Source organism: Prionailurus viverrinus, chromosome D2 (assembly GCF_022837055.1).
Source record: "Prionailurus viverrinus isolate Anna chromosome D2, UM_Priviv_1.0, whole genome shotgun sequence".
Classification (NCBI taxonomy): Eukaryota; Metazoa; Chordata; class Mammalia; order Carnivora; family Felidae; genus Prionailurus; species Prionailurus viverrinus.
This window is the reverse complement of record NC_062571.1, coordinates 81,201,094-81,220,040: the sequence shown is the minus strand read 5'-3', so window position 1 is coordinate 81,220,040 and position 18,947 is coordinate 81,201,094. Positions and strand designations below refer to the sequence as shown.

At 57.0% G+C, this 18,947-nt stretch overlaps 1 protein-coding gene across 8 annotated transcripts in view; it reads left to right on the top strand.

Annotated features, from left to right (window-relative positions):
* Window positions 1–18,947, top strand: part of CTBP2 (C-terminal binding protein 2) — a 162,645-nt gene that overhangs the window by 124,351 nt on the left and 19,347 nt on the right. The window contains exons 1-2 of one of the 8 annotated variants that reach the window (XM_047825661.1): window positions 1,828–2,004; window positions 15,533–15,641. The exons of 6 other annotated variants lie outside the window; for them this stretch is intronic. In XM_047825661.1, coding sequence (XP_047681617.1) covers window positions 1,843–2,004; window positions 15,533–15,641 — 271 coding nt within the window. In that variant the 5' untranslated portion in view covers window positions 1,828–1,842. Of the gene's footprint in view, window positions 1–111; window positions 2,005–15,532; window positions 15,642–18,947 lie in introns of those variants that run through there. One more of the 8 variants, XM_047825669.1, reaches the window with a different exon arrangement.

Here is an 18,947-nt window from a genome sequence, read left to right as displayed (position 1 = left end):
TTTAGGGGTTTTATTTAGCTCCTAATCCCCACGCTGAGAGAGCCGAGGTCCATGTGAGCTCGCCCGCCGGGAGGAAGGGGGGCCGGCGAGCTGGGCGCAGCCTCGTCCCCGGGACTCTGGTGCTGCAGCTGGGGAGTGAGGCGAAGTTACCGTGAGTGTTGTGTTTTGCCTACTAAGGTTTCGGAGGATTAATAATTTAGGCCGTACTTTGAAACAGAAAACCCCCAGTTGGTCTTTCCTGCCGTCCGGGAAGGGTTCGGATGCAGCAGGCCGGCTGTGATGCGTGTCACTGAAGATTCGTAGAGACCGGCCGCCTCCCCCGCCTCGGCCGCCGCCGTCCCTCCTTCCCGATGCCGGTCCCCAGCCGGCAGGTCCCCATCGGCCGGTCCCAGAGCTGGGATGCTGCCGGGTGGTACGAGGGCCCCTGGGAGGTGGCCGAGGCCCCGGCGAGGAGCAGCTCCGTGGCGGACGGCGGCACGGCGGGACCGTGGTACGAGCCCCAGGGCGCAGGCGAGCCCTTCCTCTACCGGGAGGCCTTCTTCAACTCTGTGGCTGGCAGCAAGAGCCCCGTCGCCGACTTCGCCTTTTACGACAGCAGACAGGCGCTGATGTCTGGCCGGGGCGCCCTGCTGCCGCGGGATTACTACGGCGACGCGGCCGCCCGGGTGCCCAAGGAGGCTCGCCACCCGCGGGACCCGGGACTCAGCCGGTCGCTGCCTGGTTACGGCGTGACCGGCGGCAGGCTGACATGGGATCAGGTGCAAGGCCGGGTCCCCGCCCTGCAGGATGCCGGGCACCTGTACCGGGACCCCGCGGGTAAAGGGGTGGCTCAGGGGCAGCGGACGCAGAGCCGGGCCCCGTCGCCCACGCACTGTGCGGGGGAGCTGCTCGATGGCAGGTTCTCGGCCCAGGCCCCCGCCTACCCCGCCAGCCAGATCTACAACGACGTCGCCGAGAGGCCTGTGGATTCCGCCCTCTCCAGGCAGGCAGCCCCCACCTGCCTGGTCGTGGACCCCAGCACGGCCGCGGCGCCGGACGGCGGCCCAGGGGTGGCCCCGGGAGCCCTGAACCGAGGCTACGGGCCTGCCCGGGAAAGCGTCTCCGGGCTGGTTTACGAGAACTGCGAGGCGGTCCTGCCATCCTTCCAGGGCCCCGGCGGCAGGAGGAGCACGCTCCCTGAGTTCCTGGCCCTCCTGCGGGCCGAGGGGGTGGCGGAGGCCACCCTGGTGGCCCTGCTGCAGCAGGGCTTTGACTCTCCGGCCGTCCTGGCCACCATGGAGGACGCGGACATCAAGTGCGTCGCGCCCAACCTGGGCCAGGCCCGCCTGCTGAGCCGCCTGGCCGCCGGCTGTAGGACCGAGATGCACCTGCGGAGGCAGGGCCGGGTGGGCCCCCTCCCCCGGGTGCGCTCCAGCAGCTTCAGCCACCGAAGCGAGCTCCACGGGGACTTTTCTTCTCTGGGCGCCGCGGCCTCGCAGCCCCAGCCCGTGGGTCCCCTGCAGGCGGCATCCCCCCGAGCAGGAGACCCAGCCCGCCGCCCCTCCAGCGCACCATCATCCCAGCACCTCCTGGAGACGGCGGCCACCTACTCTGCCCCCGGGGTGGGCGCCCAGGCGCCCCCCTTCCCCTCCAACTCTGGGTACGGCTCACCCACCCCCTGCGCCCTGACAGCACGGCCGGGCCCCACGTGCCCCCCACAGGCCGGGGTGGCCTTAACTTACCCGGGCCCGGCTCCTCCCCTTCACCCAGGCCCCAGAACGGCCTACTCCACGGCATACACGGTGCCCATGGAGCTGCTCAAGAGGGAACGCACTGGGGCCGCGTCTCCCCTGCCCACCCCCCATGGCAGCCCCCAGCTCTTGCGGAAGCCCGGTGTCCCCGTGGAGCCGTCCACCCTGCCGCCAGCCGGCCAGAGCCTCCACACGCCTCACTCGCCCTACCAGAAGGTGGCCCGGCGGACGGGCGCCCCCATCATCGTCTCCACCATGCTCGCTCCAGAACCAAGTAATGAACCCACCCCTGCCCTTCCTCGTGGGACGGTGAGGGGATGGTGCGGGCAGAGGTTGAGCACAGGACGGTGGGGCCTCACGCTCTTCCTGCTCTCTTGCCACGCCTGGAGAGACCAGCCCCTGCGCCCTCATGTCCGCACACACTCCCGGGCGAGGCAGCTGGCCACAGCTAGCCAGTTGACACAGGTTCGCTTGGGTGACGCGGGTTTGCCTTCAGGCGGACCCCCTGGGACAGCACCCTCCTGTGTCTCCAGTTCAGCTCAGGTTGCTCAGGGAACTTGCCTTTATGGTGATGACCCACAACAGTGTATCTGGGAGAAACCCAGGCTTCATTCAGGACAGAATGAAACCGTTGGCCCATGGGAGGGGGGTGTGTGTGACGTTTTCTCCAGTTCACCTTCGGTGGCTTTGGAGAAGGCAGGGGTGTTTATCCAGTGCCTCCTGTAAATCGTTGATCATTCATTTGCCGTTAGAAGTATGTTCTAGCATGGAACCCCGCCCCCCCCAGCCCTGACGTGTCTCTGTACAGCGTCAGAGGTGGGACTGTCACCCACCATAGAGCTAAAATCTGGTGTGCTGCCAGACTTGCGTGTTGAAGCGAGATGACGAACGAAATCCCTGAGAACTCCCCGTTTCAAAAACAGACTTAATCTCATTGGCATACAGTTGGTTGGGAATTCTGTTGACTTGTAGGGAACAATATATTTTCAAGTCGAGGAATGAGAGAACCATCCTAGGTGGCTGTCTTCAAAGCAGGAGACAAGTATAATTTATTACGTGTGTTTCCTTGGGCATTGTGGGTAAGGTTCCGGGTGGACGTCCCCCGAACAACGCTTTACTTTGAACTGTAAAATCCTTGCTGCTAATTCAAGCTGTACATCCGTTTTCTTTCTTCCTTCTTGCCTCCCCAGTTTAGAAAACTAAACCCCTCTTAAATGAATTTTTGTTTTCTGAATAACTAGAATGCTCGGGTGGAGGGACTTGTGTGAAAATAGGATGTGCCTTTTTGGAAATAACCCCTTCGAGAGCTGTGGGAGCCTGATCTTGAAACCCTGAGGTAGCTCATCTATCTTGTGCGCGGAGCTGGTGACCTAGTGGCTACCAGGGGACTGAAATGGCTACTTTGCTTTTTCGGATCCACCCGCATTCGCAGTGTCTTTCTTCTTTCCGAAACGGGACTGAGCAATTGGAGTTTTCTGTTGTCTCGCACCGTAGATTCTGGTTTTGTCTTGTGTGTGGGGTTTTTGTTTGTTTGTTTGTTTTAAGTTTGATCATACAATGTATTTGACTTAAGGTTTTTTTTTTTTTAAGATCAATGGACAACGGGAGGGAAGTCAGATGCACACACCAAGAGCGTGTGCACCTCCTCCTTCCCAAACATTCTTTCTTTGCAACCAACTAATTTGCATGGCGATGACATTTGTTGCTCCAGTAATTCCATCTGATAATGGCCGGGCTTGCAAAGCGGATCTGAAAACATATTCCTTAATTATGTGTTGCTAAGCAACGAGAGGGTTTGGTCATAATCACAGAAAGATTATCTCCTCATTGAAGTCCTGGAAAGGTTTTGCTGAAGGAGGACCTGTAAAATTGCCTTATTTTCTTGTTTGGTTTTTTTTTTTTTTTTTTTTTTTCCTGTTTGTTTTGCACCGCCTTCTCACGAAAACATTCCCCATTATTTGGGTCCGGGGTAAGGGATATTATTTAAGTTGTTTGGAGTCTGATTGTTAACACACTGCTTTGCAGACCAAAGGATATTGATTTTTGTTTCATTTGCGTGGCAGCGAGCCAGTGCCAAGGAAGCCTGAAGTAGGAAGTCTGCCAGCAAATAAATTTCTCTGTCGGATGATCTAGCCCGTAGCAGCCGTCTTCCTCCGCGTCCCTTCTCGTACATGCAGTGTGTCTTTATAACCCTCCCCTGAAAGTGGCGTGTCGGGGACCCGGGGGTAGGAGCTCGCAGCCTGCAGAAGTGGCATTTGGGGTGGCAGGCTTCATAGAATCAACAGCCGCCTTTCGATCGGTTGGAACCTATAGTCGAGCTCCTGGCAGCCCCCCCCTCCCCCCCCCCCAACGAGGGGAACGTTTACGATGAAGGGAAGCAGCACAGACCTCAAGTCTGGAAACCCGCGGTCCTCGCTTGCCTGCTGAGCTGGGCGATGGCCATCTTCAAATCTAGCTCTGGCCGCCGTGGTCACTTGCGACACGGCCAGCAGGAGTAGTAAATCTTCTTCGTCTTGGTCTTCACCTAACTGCAAAGGTTTCCGGGTGATCTGGAGGAGCAGGGAAGGCCAGGAAGGGGGACTGTCTTCTCTCTCTTTGGAGAGGGAATCTGTAGGTTTCCGGTGGGTTGCGTGTTAGGGCTTCAGTGCCTGGTTTCCTTTTTATGGGCTTTGGATGTGGGGACACCTACTTGCTTTTCTTAGTCCACGAACTACCTGCTTCATCTCGGCCGGCTTTGTGGGTATAAATACCAGGCTGCTTGCTAGTCCGTGACAGTTCAGGGTGACCGGATGAGGAGGGACCCCCGTGCAGCCCGCCATTCCCACGTGACCCGGGATTAGGGGGCTTGCACATCAGACCTGCGTGAGCGTCGGCCCCCGGTGCACCCGCTGTGGCTCACGCGCTGACCTGGTTGACTGTGTGGCACAAACTGCGGAACCTTCCGGCAGTGGCTGCAACCCGGCGGTGCCCCCTCCCCCACATCACGTGGTGTCGACTGAGCCCTTTCTGTGACAGTGCAGCAGGGCGCCTCCTGTAAACAGCGGCACTGCAGCCATCTTCGGAATCTGTCTTCCCCGGACACGACAGAGCACACAGCCTGCGGAGGGCTCACCCAGAGCATGCCCAGCGCTCGTGGTTGCAGATGAGAAATGCAGCAGGGCTCGCTCTTTCTGGGGCTTGTCTGTTTCCTTCCAGGCTTTTTTCTGTATGCAGCTGGGTTCATTAAGCGTTGTGACCCCCAGCTGGTAGCGGGGGCCGCTGCCCCGAGGACCTTTCAGGACCCGTCCAAGGTCCGTTTCCACTGGGGCTGTGGGGAGATGGGTGGTTGTCCCCACGTTCTCCGCCATCAGAGCTGGTCACGCGTGTGGCGGGGTTGGATGTGGCACTGACATGTGTGTGCACCTGGCCTGCTGGGTAGGAAGCTGGGACCCCCCTACCCCCCCAACCAGGGGAAAACCCCAGTCTCAACAGAATCAGAGCATTGGGCCGTGCACACCTGGTGATTCCTTCCCGGTCCTTGGTTTTTGTGGAGGGGCCCTGGGCATATGAAGGTCTGTGCTGACAGGTGGGCAGGGAGGCGATTCCCTGGTCTTGAGGGTGAGGACTCTCAAACCATCGGGCTGGAGGGAGGTCACGGTGAGGCCCCAGAGGCACCCAGTGCCAGCCATTCGCACTATTCCCTACCCCAGGTTAGAGCCAGCCTGGGAGGGGCGGGATGGGGATCTGGGGACTGTGACCCTGAGCTGACCCGGCAGGACACCAGGTTGACACCATCCCTTCTGCTGAATAGCATTACTTTGGCGAGATCTTGCCATTTGACTAAAGAGATGAGTGAGGGAAGCAGGGAGACCCTTAACACTCCTGAACACAGACCGTGGACCAAGTGAGGCAGGTTGTGAGCTTTGCACTTGGGCACGATTCTTCAGCACTGACCGTGCCCCTGCTGTGTGCTGAGCCCCAAGTCAGATGTTTTGACGCTCGCAATCGTGTAAGACCCAAGCGTGGTCCTCAGATGCTCCACAGCCCGGGGTGTTGTCAGGGGTGGGGCGTGCTGCCATGTGAAACCAGGGGCCACGCGGGGGCCTTCTGGGAGCCCGATGTGGTTGGGAACACTTGTCTATGGACATGGTGTGCAGTGGAGGGAAAGGCTGAGGGCACAGTACAAACCCTAGGACAGCCATCAAATGCAGACCTTGTGGGGAGGTCGAGGGAGGGCACATGACTCGAGCCAGTGTGAGGGAGCAAAGACCTGTGTGCAGGAGTCACAGCCTGCAAGGGCTCTTAGAGTCCGGGCTGTTGTTTTGTGACCCCCCCCTCGGGGCAACTCTGGGACTTGTTTTCTTACAGAGTGGTCTGTACCTCGGTGGCCAAGAAATTTCTAGCAGGAAGGAGACTTGTGTGAGGCCACTCAGCCAGTTCTCGTCTCTCTTTCTGGCCAGGACCCTCTTTTCTACAGTTGCCTCCCTTACAAATCAAGCTCGGGAAGGAGCCGTGCACTTCAGAGGTGCTGACAGCTCAGCCTTCCCAAGCGAGGAAAACCCCTAAAATGCGTTCCCTGTGCCCATAAAAGTGGCAGCTTTTGTCCCGTCTTTCAGGCTGGCCCCTGTGCACATTTAGGAGTCAAATGTGGCTCTTCGGTTCATTGTTCTCCAAATTCAAGGTGCCCCCTCCCTCTGTGGTCACCTGCTCCTGGCCTCTGCATTCGAGGCCTAGATGCAGCCGTTCCTCTTGGAGACCCCACCATTCCCACCCCTGTTGGAGCTCACCTGGACTGATGGGTCATTCCCGGGGGTCATTCCCGGTCATCACTGTTGACTGTTTGCCCAGAGTGGGAATGATCATCTGTCAGCGCCCAGAAGAATCTGGATCTCGGTCATTTTCTCCTTTTCGGACTAAACTCAGAACCCGAACTCCATACCACCTTTTGTTCCTATAGCTGATCTTACTGGGCAGAGTCTGAATTTCTCAGTTCTTTTTTTTTTTTTTTTTTTTTTTTTAACGTTTATTTATTTTGAGACCGAGAGAGACAGAGCATGAACGGGGGAGGGGCAGAGAGAGAGGGAGACACAGAATCACAAGCAGGCTCCAGGCTCTGAGCCATCAGCCCAGAGCCCGACGCGGGGCTCGAAGTCAGAGACCGCAAGATTGTGACCTGAGCTGAAGTCGGATGCTTAACTGACTGAGCCTCCCAGGCGCCCCTGAATTTCTCAGTTCTTATCGAGCTCCTAGAAAACCCATGTACCTTGCAGCCCAGGAACATAGCAGGGTGGTTGAATGCATGGCTGGGACGTCTATAGCCTGCTGTGTGTCTTTTGGTAAGTGTATGGAGTTCTCAGTTTCTTCGTCCGAGTCTGCCACATGAGGGTAGGAATCGAACCTGCCTTGTGGGCGTGTGTGCATGCAGCGGGCATAGGAAGAAGTGACTTGAGTGTTGAGGTCCTCAAACCTGTGTGGCCTTGGCCAGAGACTGGGCCTGCTTCGGGAATGGTGCCTTTCTCGTCATTATGTCCTGTTCACTTCTGAGGCTGGAGGCAGGACTCTGGGCTGAGGGGCACTGGGGGCTCAGAGGCCAGGCTAGAGTCATTAGAGCTTAACGGGCCTTTCCCAAATCTGGGTGTCTGGGAATTTCTATGAACTTCGTTCTTACGCAGCTCACCCTCCAACGTTGTGTTGCTAACTGCATCCCCCTCTGCACAGGTGCGTGTCGGCGATCACACAGGGAGTGTGGCCTGGGTACTTGGGTTTGAACTCCAGTCCTCTGCCTAACGGCAAGGAAGTCCCCACCCCTCTGTGTAACGGGGGCTTCTGGCCCTCTTGGAGGGCTGCAGGGTCCCCACAGGGCTTTTGCCTAATGTGTGGGACACACAGAGGGGGGTTAATGAGGTTAGTCTTTGCTGTGTTTTCCTCCAAGTTAGTCTGAAGAGCTGAGCCGTGTTCTCATGGGAGGAGCTGGTGCCTGGACCTCCCCGGGACACTGGCCACCTCTGCCTGAGCTCCTGTCGCCACACCCTCTCCAGAGTGACCCGAGCGGGCCCGAAGTCTCCCGGCACAGGTTGGCTGTGCCTTATCTCTAGAAGGCCATTCTGTCTTCCTGTTTTAGAAAGAGTGGGGCCTCCTCCGCCCTCACGAGCCCTGCCTTCGAGGAGTAAGCTAGAAGACTCCGCTTCGGCTTCCAAAGAATAGTTTTGTGTCTCCGTATCTCTTCCTATCTTCAGACTCCTCCAGGGGTGACTACCTCTCAAATCTTTCAAAGGGGCAGCGGTCCCAACCACACAGCCAAATTTCCCTGGAAGATTTGCAGAGTTAGGGACACAAGGGGCTGAGCCAAATCCATAGTCGGGGTAAGTATTGGTGCAATCATCTGCCTAAGGAAAGGAGAAGCTGGTTGAGCCCTTCACCACGCTACTTTCTTTCTCCACCACCCCCCCACTTAAAGTTTATTTATTTTGAGAGAGACAGAATGCGAGCAGGGGAGGAGCAGAGAGAGAGAGAATGAGAATCCCAAGCAGGCTCCACGCTGTCAGCACAGAGCTCAGTGTGGGGCTTGAGCTCACGAATCCATGAGATCATGACCTGAGCGAAAATCAAGAGTTGGACACAACCGACTGAGCCACCCAGGCTCCCCGACCATCAACTTTCTCACGTGACCTTTTCTTTATTTTCTTAACTGCATATGTATGACGGACGGACGTGTTATGTTGTGCAAGTTTGAGGTGTTACTTTGATACGTTTATATATGGCAATGTGATTGCTGATATAGTGGTATTATCATACAGTGTCGTCTAAATTCATCGTACTGAGCGTTAGATCTCTATGGCTTACGCTTTTTGCAAGTTTGCATCGTGAAACGCTATCACTCTTGTCCCTATGCTCTGGCCACCCCTCGGTGGCCACCATTGTACTTTCTGGGTTGTTCAGGTTTAACCTTCCTAGATTCCACTTATATCTGAGGTTACACATACTTGCCTTCCTCTGTCTCACTTCTCCGGTGTAGTATCACGTGCTCAGGGGCCACCCGTGTTGTCACAAATGGGAGAATATTCCCCCTTTCTCGTGGCTGAGTAATATTGTGCACACGGAGCACATCTTTTTTCATCCATTCATCTGTGGAGGAGCATTTAGGTTGTTTCCGCATCTTGACCGTTGAGAATAATGCTTTGATAAACACGAGAGCGCATACATCTGAAAATTCTGTTTTCCTGCCCTTTGCACATATACCCCAAAGTGGAATGGTTGGATCATATAACGGATCTATTTTTAATTTTTTGAAGAACGTCCATACTGGTTTCCACGGTGGTCGGACCAATTTACATTCCCACTAACGGCGAACCTGGTTTCCTTTTTACCACCCCCTCGCCAGCACCCTTCGTCTCTTGTCTCCTTGTTGGTAGCCATTCCACCAGGTGTGAATTGACATCTTGTGATTTGGGGTTGCAACTCCCCAATGATTCGTGATGTGGAGCATCTTTTCATGTGTCTGTTTGCCATTTTGCTCTCCCACGTGATCTGTGCTCTACCCTGGGGCTCTCCAGGTTCCATTTGACCTCATTGACCCCAGGGCTTGACATGGGTCTTCCCATGGACCCGGGGCCCAGGAAGCAGACGGGAAGTCCTCACTGGCTTTTGGTATCAGATTTGTGCCTTGCGAATATTTTCTGCCTTTCTATGGCTGTCTTTTCATGTTCTCGATACTGACCTTGAAACACAAATGTTTTTCCATTTGATGAAGTCCAGTTTGTTTCCTTTGCTTGCTTTGTGCTTTGGTATTAATCCAAGGTCATGAAGATTTATGCCTATATTTTCTGTCTAAGGGTTTGACAGCATTACTTCTTCCATCCAGAAGAGCCAAGTTTGAACCGTTTTGAGTGCAAATGTGTGCGCGCGTGTGAAGTAGGGGTCCAGCCACCCCTTCATTCTACCGCCTGTGGGTATCTAGGTGTTCATTTCTGTTTGCATTTGCTTTCAGAGGAGCAGAGCTACCCGAGGGGGCCCAGGGCCAGGCCAGCAGGGGAACCACACCCTAGATGTATTGCATTTGGTGATTAACCTTCCAAAGAAGATTGACTTTTTTTTTTTTTTAATGTTTATTTATTATTGAGAGACAGCATGAGCATGGGAGGGACAGAGAGAGGGGGAGACACAGAATCCGAAGCGGGCTCCAGGCTCCGAGCTGTCAGCACAGAGCCGGAAGCAGGGCTCGAACTCACGGACCGTGAGATCGTGACCTGAGCCGAAGTCGGACGCTTCACCGACTGAGCCACCCAGGCGCCCCAGTTGACATTTTTTTAAAAAGAGAAAACCGGCACATGTTGGAAGATTTGCAGGCATTTGGAACCGATTTCTTGTCGCCAAGATTATACGAGTCAAGAAGTCTAAAGCTCTTTCACAGGAGCCTTGCTAGTACATAGGAGCTTGGGGTTTGGTTTTGTTTTTTAGGTTTATGAAAAAGAAATCATGCTTGGAGCCCATAACTAACTAGCCCGTGTTGGCGATACGGAGCCTGAATGTGATTAAACATGCTGCTGTTGGGTGTTTTCCCCACTCGGAGGCTGGCTGACACAAAGAACTTTCTAGTTGTTTTTCATGTAAAGGGAAAAAACAGTCTGTTCACTTGTACTTACCCCCTCCACTGCTCAAGGAACAGGAAGGTACACGGCAGTTAAATTTAGCCAAATAGCGAGCGGTACGCAGCGTATGAATAAAACAACTTTTTGCCAAATTGTTAGGGGAGCATAAAATCAAACCTGTAAATGCCCGTCCCCGCTGAGAAGGTGGGCGGCTCTGGGGACATGTTCTCCTGAGAGCCGTTGAGAATTGGTCCCAGGAAGGTTTTGCCAAATGTGAGCGGAACAACTTGTTGTTTAAACAAGATCGCTGCAGGAGGAAGCATCCCGGTGTGCTGAGTTTGTACGAAGCCATGAGGGCTCTGGGCAGGAACTCTGACTTTGGGGTCCCCATCCCAGGTAGCCGAGGTGCCGGTGGGGCCAAGGGGGAGTGAGTGCTCCCAACACGGACCACGTGAAAGCAGGGTAGGGGTGAATCAGCCCAGGAAATGGTGGGAATGGTCACCATTCTGGAACATTTGACAAGGATTATCCCATCTGAAGTCCTGAGAAACTGGGTGATTCCCCGTGAAGATGACGAATCTTGAGGCTCAGGGAGTTCGTGCTTTCGCCCAGGTCACACCGCAGGGCTGGGACGTGAAGCCAGCCTGTCTGACTCCAAGCCTGTGACTGGTCTCTGTGCCACGATGAGCCACCAAGCTCAGTGTGACAGTCAAGTGGCATAAAGCCGGGAAGGAGAAACCAGCCTCGGCTGGAGGCTGAGGTCTATGTTAGCGAGAACAGGGTCAAGGGGGTGACTCTGGAGGAGTCCCATGGTGCTCTGAGGCTCATTTCCTCAAATATGACATGGGGGTGATGGGCTCCCCTCGTCCCCAGAGACCTGAGGACTATGTCACACCACACGCTGGCCCAGGCTTTGCTCATGGCCAAGCTTGGTGCACGTACAGCTCCCTGGGTGCCTTCTGGGTACATTCCTGTCCCCAGCTGGGGCCCTGCCAGCTGCATGGGGGCCCTGCCGCTGTGCCCCAGAGCCAAGAGCCTTCCCTCTGTGCTGTGCTGCCTTTTGGGAGCACCAAGGAAATTAACTCTTCTGTGTGCTCCAGTGGAGGGCACACGCCCCTTTGTCCTAAGAGGATGTAAGCCTAGCAAAGGGGAGGGCTCTAACACACGAGGGAAGAATCGAGTAGGTGGTGGAAAAAGAAAGCACAGAAGAAAAAAACGAAGCTGGATGATGAGGCCAGAACACAGAGAGCTTTCCGTGCGGTCTTGTGCCCAAAGACAGGTGGGAATTTCACTCCAGGCTTCCTAGTAACCCTAGTTAAGAGGGAAATGAGATCCCTTAAAAATCCACACCGTGCACCGGAGGGAACCACTGAGCCCCATCGCTCAGAAGCCGCTTTCTCTGAGCGATCCCAAGGCGTCTCCTGCCCTTGACCACCCGTCCAAAGAATCTGCACGAGCCTGGTTTGCAGTTTGCCTCCGTGTGTTACCTCCCCATGATGGCCCAACCTTCCCCGCTCCGTTCAGGGGCTCCCTGACTTCTGGCCACTTCCTGCGGTGCTGTCTTCTGGTTTTTATAAAACATTGGTGAAGATTTTCACTGGACCTCCTCCAGGCGCGATTGCTAAACCCACCACGTGCAGGTTTGGGGTCTGGGTGAGCTGTTCCTGCAGCTGGCGTCTGATTTCCTCTCCAGGGTGTCTGCCTCTTCCTCCGGCCAGCCCTTCAGGAGGCATTGCCGAGGCCCAAGGGAAGTAGCGATTTTCCTCCGTTGTTGAAGGGGGCCGTGCCTTGGAGAGGCGAACGCTGTCCCCAGGCGCACGGCATGGGCCCGGCCACCCGCCTCTTTCTACGGTGCTTAAAGCTGACCTCTCAACCTGCCCCACTTCCCCACTGGGGATTTCTCTATGAGCTGCTTTTCATTTGATGGAATAAATATGACTTTGTGATGGGTTCTAGTGTTTTCCTGTGAACTGGGCTTCGAGCCTGGAACACTTTGGGAGTCATTAGATTTTAAGAAAAAAAGTTACAGAGGAGAAGAGCAGGGAGGGGACATCACACCAGCTGCCGTGCTTGGGAAAATCAGCTTCCCGGCCACTCTGGGGCCCGAGGGCAGCACGTTTGGCTGCTGGCCCACCGGATAGCAAGCCTGTTAAAGGGTCTTTAGAATCTCTTTCCTCTTTGGTTTTAGGGATACATGAAAAAACCGAGTTAGCTGAAAGCCTTGGGCTTCTTCCCTCTCCCGTCCCGGCCTTGGTGGCTGTTGTAACTAAGAAACAGGGCACTATTTTGTTTTTGCGGGCATTGGGCCTGGGCAGTATATGGGCAGAAGAATAAGCCTGGGTCTCCCGGGCTCTTCCAGGGGCCTTCAGGAAGAAAGCATGTTGTCTGTTCCCCGGGCGAGGGGAGAGGGGGCACCAAAGGAGTCAGTCCATCTTATTCCAGGAGAGGACCCAGTGGCTGATGTGGTGACCAGGAAAGACCAGGGTGCCGGGCACGCACGGGCAGCCCAGGGACCTTGGTGAGACAAGCCTGTAGGGGCAGGGTCGTTCGCAGCTGCTCCCGGGTCACAGGTCACCTGAGCACCTGGCTTGCTGTCCTTTGGAAGGAAAGGCCCTTCCGGGCCCCAAAGAGACTGGGGGTCTGTCCTCAGCCTGGTCGGGCACCCCCCCCCCCCTCCAGGGGCTTCCTTGACCTTGCTGTGCCCCCTAGACTGCCACAGCCCCTTCTGAGTGCGAGGGCCCTCAAGTGCTCCCGTGGAGAGAGGTTGGGGTAGGCGAGTCCCTGCGGTCAGTGGGTTGACTGCGGCCCCCTGGGGCCCTGCATGAGCCAGGGACACTCCAGCAGCACACAGGCCGCAGTGGGCGTGCAAAGCCTGCCTCTGCCAGACTTTTCTGGCAACTGCCCCTTCTCTTCTCATCTTTATTTCATTTTATTTTTCTCAAACATCTCCTTCTGTTGTTGCCATGGGCACATTTTTAGCACTTGAGACGTACTCCGATGGAACAGCCCAGTGGCCTCTGCTGGTGGGCCCCCCCCCCCACCCCCACTGTGGGCAGGTAGAGCCCTTCTGGAAGTCCTGGAGGGACAGCCCATCCCTCCGCAGCCGTGGGCCAGGGGGAGACCAGGGTCTGCGCCCCCGTTCCCCGCTCCCCAGGGCTGGAGCGGGGTGCACAGATGAGGCCCGGGAGCCAGGCCTGCGTCCCACGGCCCTGTAGCACGGTGTCCGCGCGTTCCGGGCAGACAGGTGCACGGTTGTGAGCGTCCGGCCACTCGGGCAAGGCCCTACGGTGGCGACGAGCCGTCGTCGTCCTTGCTCGGAGCCCTTGGGGTTCCCGCGGATGTTTGCTCCCTGACAAACACCGGCCGCTGCTCTCCCGTGTGGGACGCGGCTCTCACGGTGGCGAAGCACAGTCCCTGGGGAAGCGGTGACCTTGGCGGTGTGTTGGTCAGACACCTGCGTGGATGGTTTCCCACGTGGCTGGCGTGTTACGTCCGGCACCGTCTACGAGCTAAACGATAAATGGACTCCAGCCCAGTAACAGGAGGGGAGTAAGGTTTTCTCCGGGGCAGCACCTCAGGGCCGTGAACAGGCCTCGTTAGCTTGCCCAGAGCTTCTGTCGAAGGCTGTGGAACACGTTTCTTCCCCCACCCCCACCCCGGGCTAATTGAAAGCCCAAGGAAACAGACATATGGTAACTGGTAAATACCCTACACACTCTGAGTATTTTCTAGGAAAAAATACTTGGTGTGGGGAGCTCTGGGTGGCGAATTCTCGCTTTTCTTACCTCTGTCCTCTTTCCACGAGGCCTGATGGCTCGACCATCTCTCCAGTTAACGTTTAGAAGGGACTGAACTGTGTCATGCTCCCCCCGCTCCCCCACCAGCACTGGTCGAAGCTCAGTCCTCTGAGCTCATCCTTTCCCCGAGGCCTCGGGGAACTATTTCCTCCTTCCAAGCCTGCACATCCCGAACCCCAGAGCCTCCCCTGGAGCCTCAGCGAGCCCGCCTGACCAGGGGCTGCCATCAGGTGGCTTCCTGTAAGCATGGTCTGGCAAAGCGTCGGTCCGTGGCGTCCTTGGGTTAATGCTTTTAGGGGCAGAGGTCGAGAGCCAAGCTGGCGTTTGCCAGACCGGGTTTCTTATCAGCCGGGCCCATGGGTGCCTGTTGGTTCTTAGGGCACTTCGAGGAATGACCTCGTGTCCCCGAGAGTGGCTTGGGGAATGGGACCACCCGCTCTTCAGTTTGCTCAACATTCTGTGGTGTTCTGGGACTTGGTCTGGATACGTCTTTTCAGTCTCCGTCGTTCTCGGGGCTCCAGGGGCCACCAGCAGACCAGAGGGACTTGGGTGGGCCCTGGGCGAGGTCCCAGCTTGGAGGGTACCACAGAGGGAGGGGTTGACTTCTTTTGGTTCCTCAAGATCACGTTGGATGACAATTAACCACCCTGCGATTCGTCTCTTGGGCCCCAAATCCAGAACAACCCCACAGGGAACGGTCCATCCCTGCTGTGAGAAACCCCGGGACTCTTGATTGACAGGTAGCCAGTGCTGCCCGGGAGAGGGGAACCTGAAGGCCCACCCTCTCCCCTAAGCTGTTGGGATCAGCTGTCATCAGGCGAGTTGGGTCCCAGGCCCAAGGCATGCTGGGAAACTGGAAGGTGAATTGTGACCTCGCCCAGATGGGAAGCCAGTGGGTCCTTGAACCTGGGGGTCGGTTGGTCTTGAGCCGAGTGTCTGCTGCCCTTGGACCCAGATTACATCCCTCCAGCCCGTCCTCCCTCCTTCCGCGCTCCAGGACCACCCACGTGAGACTGGCCTTTGGGGAAATCCAGAACATGAATCATGTTTTACCACAAATAGAAGCAGAACCTTGCATCCTTGGCTGTGGAAATGTGCCCCGCACCCACGTGCTTGGTTTTCTGTCTTGTCCCCGTGGCCCTGAGCTGGTCGAAGCTCATCCCCCCCCCCCCCCCCCGCCTCAGGAGCTCCTTCAGGACAAAGGGATTCACCTGAAACCTGGGACCCCCCCTGGCGACTGGTGAGGGTGGCGACGGCTCACACCCTCAAAGCCAGGAGCCACTCTGGAAAGGATGCATCGAGCGCGGCAGGGCTGGGGGGCACCTGCGCGTGTGAGTGTCCACGGGAATGATTTCAAGCAAGCAATAAATGGCTCTTGGTTTTGTTCTTAAGCTCTGTAGGAAAAAGGAAAAGTTGCTGTCACTTTTCTCTGTTCAAGGTCCCTGGTGTGGTGTGGACATTCTGTACGGTTCAGGCGGCTGGGACAGTTTCCCTGGGTTGCTCTAAGGAACCAGTTAAAGCGACAACAAATGCTTGTCTTTCTGGAGGTACAGAAGTTCTACGTTGTTTTTTGGGTTTTTTGACTGGATGATGTGGTTCCCGCAAATATAGACACCTGCTTCTCTATTCTGGCAGTCCCCACACACAGGAGCACACACGCACGCTGGGCTAACTGCAGTCGCCCCGCAAGCCTTCGGTGGGGAGGGGGCGGTGGCTCGGGCTCCTGGGAACCTGAGAGCCGCCCGCGTGGCTGGCTTTCTGTCCACCTGTTACCTGAGCCACAAAAGGAGGTGGCCTCCCTGGGAGGGCCGTGACTCATTAAGATCCATGTTTTATTTAAGAAGCTAATCTCCTTATCCTGTGGCCATCTGAACCTCCAGCTGACTGCGGACAACATTAAAATCAGAGCTGAGGAGTGGCTTAAAACCAGGCGCCCCCGTGGGACACAGCCAGCCCTCTGGGGAGTCAGTCCCCTTCTGCGCGTTACCGCCGACAGCCCGGCCCCTGGGTGCTCGGAGGGCCTGGCGAGGCCAGGTTTTCCCACCCTTGTGTTATTTTCCTAACAGCTTCACTGAGAGAGCACTCAGGCCTATAGCCGTCACCTGGTAACGTGCGATGCAGTGGTTTTTAGTAGGTCCACAGCTCAGGGGAAGAACGTGGCCTTGGGAGACCCAGCTGCCTCTAAGTCGCTGGTGCTCCCAGGCCAAGGAGAGCGTGGGCTGCGTGCGAGGTGTCCGTGCTGAGCCTTCCTCCTGCCTGGTTGTGTCGCGCATCCCTGGAGAGAGTTGGGCCAACGGCCAGAGTGGCTGAGGGTCCACACAGGGATGGATGGCGTGGCCCTTGCCGCTCTCTTAGCTTGCGAAGGACTTCGCTCCTTTCCGGCCCCAGATCTGAGCCAGGCTGGTTCTGTCTTGCTCTTTACTCCTGCTGTCTTTCCGGCACCTGGCCTGGGGCTAGCCCTTCGTCAGGGTCGAGTTGAATAAATTTCTGCCGGGCCAGGCTCTCGATGCTGGCCCCTTGCGGGGACGTCGCAGAGCTCAGGGTCGCCGTGTTGGGCTCTGCCCTCAGGCCACTGCTCGCCCATCAGTCACCGCGTGGACCCTGTCGCCGTCCCGGGTCTCGGTGCTGGTGGAGGAAAGGGTTGAACTCCATTCCAGACAGGAAGAGCGACCTCTGACACGAGGCTCCTAAGGCCCCGACCGTAAGGCTTAGCATCAGGTAGGAGTTCTAGGATGTTCCAAGTAAGAAGTCCAAGAGCTGGGGGCTCATCCAGAAAGTGGGAAGACGCGAAAGTGGTTTCAAAAGGCCACACACCAGGGTCTCAGCCTCCCACGGCCAGGCCCTCACACAGGGACGCCGGTGACTGTGAATCCCATGACTGAGCCGTCCACACCTCACCGTGATTGGGGCGCCCCCCCACCCCCCGCCCCTGCACAAACCCAGCCCCCAGGGGAGCTCTTGCCTCTGGGTTTGAAAAGAACCCGGACTTGATCTGTCTTGGCGAGGCCTGGGGACAAGCTTCCAGGGCTTTCTGCAGCATGGGCATGGGTCATACCATGGGCTCCGACCCCACTGCCACCCCCCACCCCCCAGGCCTTGCCTTCCTGAGTGCATTGGCCCGCTATGCCACTTAGCAGATGACTCCGGGCCCCCTGTCAGTGGGGCCAACGGGGCCTTGCGCTCAGCGGTCCTTCCTCCCAGGTGCCTCGCACCATGGGGGGCGCACATTCCCGTGTGAATGTGGAAGGCACCACGCCCACCCTGTGGGGACTCGCCTCGGAAGTGATGCCACATCACTCCTGCCACCCGATGTTGTTCAGAGCAAAGCACGAGGCCAGCCCATTTCCGGGGGTGAGGAGGTGCACTCCCCCCTCGGGGGCTGGGGTGGGGTGCAGCAGCAAAGTCTTGTCGGGAAGGGGCTTTGATCACCACAGGAGGCAGGTGTCCTAAGCGGTCGATGACCCGTGCCAGGCGCAGCTGACACTCTTCACCGTGAGGGACGTGGATGCAGACCAAGGCACCCACCGTGGAGCCCAGCAGGTCACAGGCCTGGCGGGGGCGGCACCCGGGGTCTGATCCTGGGTGGGCCTTTGCTTCCTTCTCCTGGAGCCTCCCTGCTCCCTTCTTACGCTCGCAGTGTTCGTGTATCGTGGGAAACCTCGACCTTCACCTTCCTTCGCCGGTTTCGAGAGGGGATTGGGCTCCACGCGGCAGGCAGATGGCAGCTAGCCTTGCAGGGTGGCTCCGTGGGGCGGCGTGCTCGACAGGGACTTGCAGGCTACAAGTGCCGAGCTCGATTAGTGATGCCTGCCCTGAGCGCAGAAAACGAGCTTGTGTGTTTGCTTTCCTTAGCTGGTTCGCTTTCCTTTCTCCTCTTCCGTTCTCGCCGTCCCAAGGTGTGCAGAATGGCCACTGTGGTCCAGCCGGAGCTGAATTTGGGGGTGTTCTGATTTAACTTGTGTGCTAGAAAAGTTGCCTTCCACGCTTGGCCCTGGTTAAGACTCCCTTCGTGTTCCTGGTTTTGAAACCCCCCAGGGATCGCCATCTCTTCCAGATTGCCTGTGCGTTTGGAGCTCCCAGAGGGAGGTGGTTCCTCTGTGCGTCCCTAGAGCCGGGCCAGGGCCACGTGTCAGAGCCTGAGGAAGGCACGCAGTTGGGAAGGCGTGAGGACAGACCCAGCCCCGAGGGGCCGCGAGCTGTCGGCCGGTGCTGGTTTCACCGAACTGGCTTTACTTCTGCCTCCGCTGGGAAGTGTGCTGCCTGCCCAACGTGAAGCCAGAAACTGCTGTAGATCCTCAGCCCCCAGATTTTATACGTGCCCGTTCATTTTCCACGTTCATTCTCGTGGGCCTCCCCCAGCGGGACTGTCGGAAGTATAAAACAAGACATGAAAACAGAGACAACCTAAGAAAAATCAGGTACTCTGCTGGGGGGATGGGGACAGGGACACAGGCCTGGACTGTGTCCCCAGACGGCCCCGGAGGCATGGGAAGGACGCGGACACAGCTCGCTCGGCCTGGGAGAGCTGCTTGGGGACACCACGTCACAAAGCAGGTTTAAAGGCGGGGATGTGGAAACAAAGATGAGATTTCTAACGCTAACCACAGGTTTTTTGATTTTGGGTTTTGTTTTTTTTTTTTACTTTAAAATAGTGCCACACTAGGGGTGCCTGGGTGGCCCAGTCAGTTGAGTGTCCAACTTCGGCTCAGGTCATGATCTCACGGTTCATGGGTTCCAGCCCTGCATTGGGCTCTGTGCTGACAGCTCAGAGCCTGGAGCCTGCTTCCAATTCTGTGTCTCCCTGTCTCTCTGCCCCTCCCCCCACTCATGCTCTGTCTCTCTCTCTCTCTCTC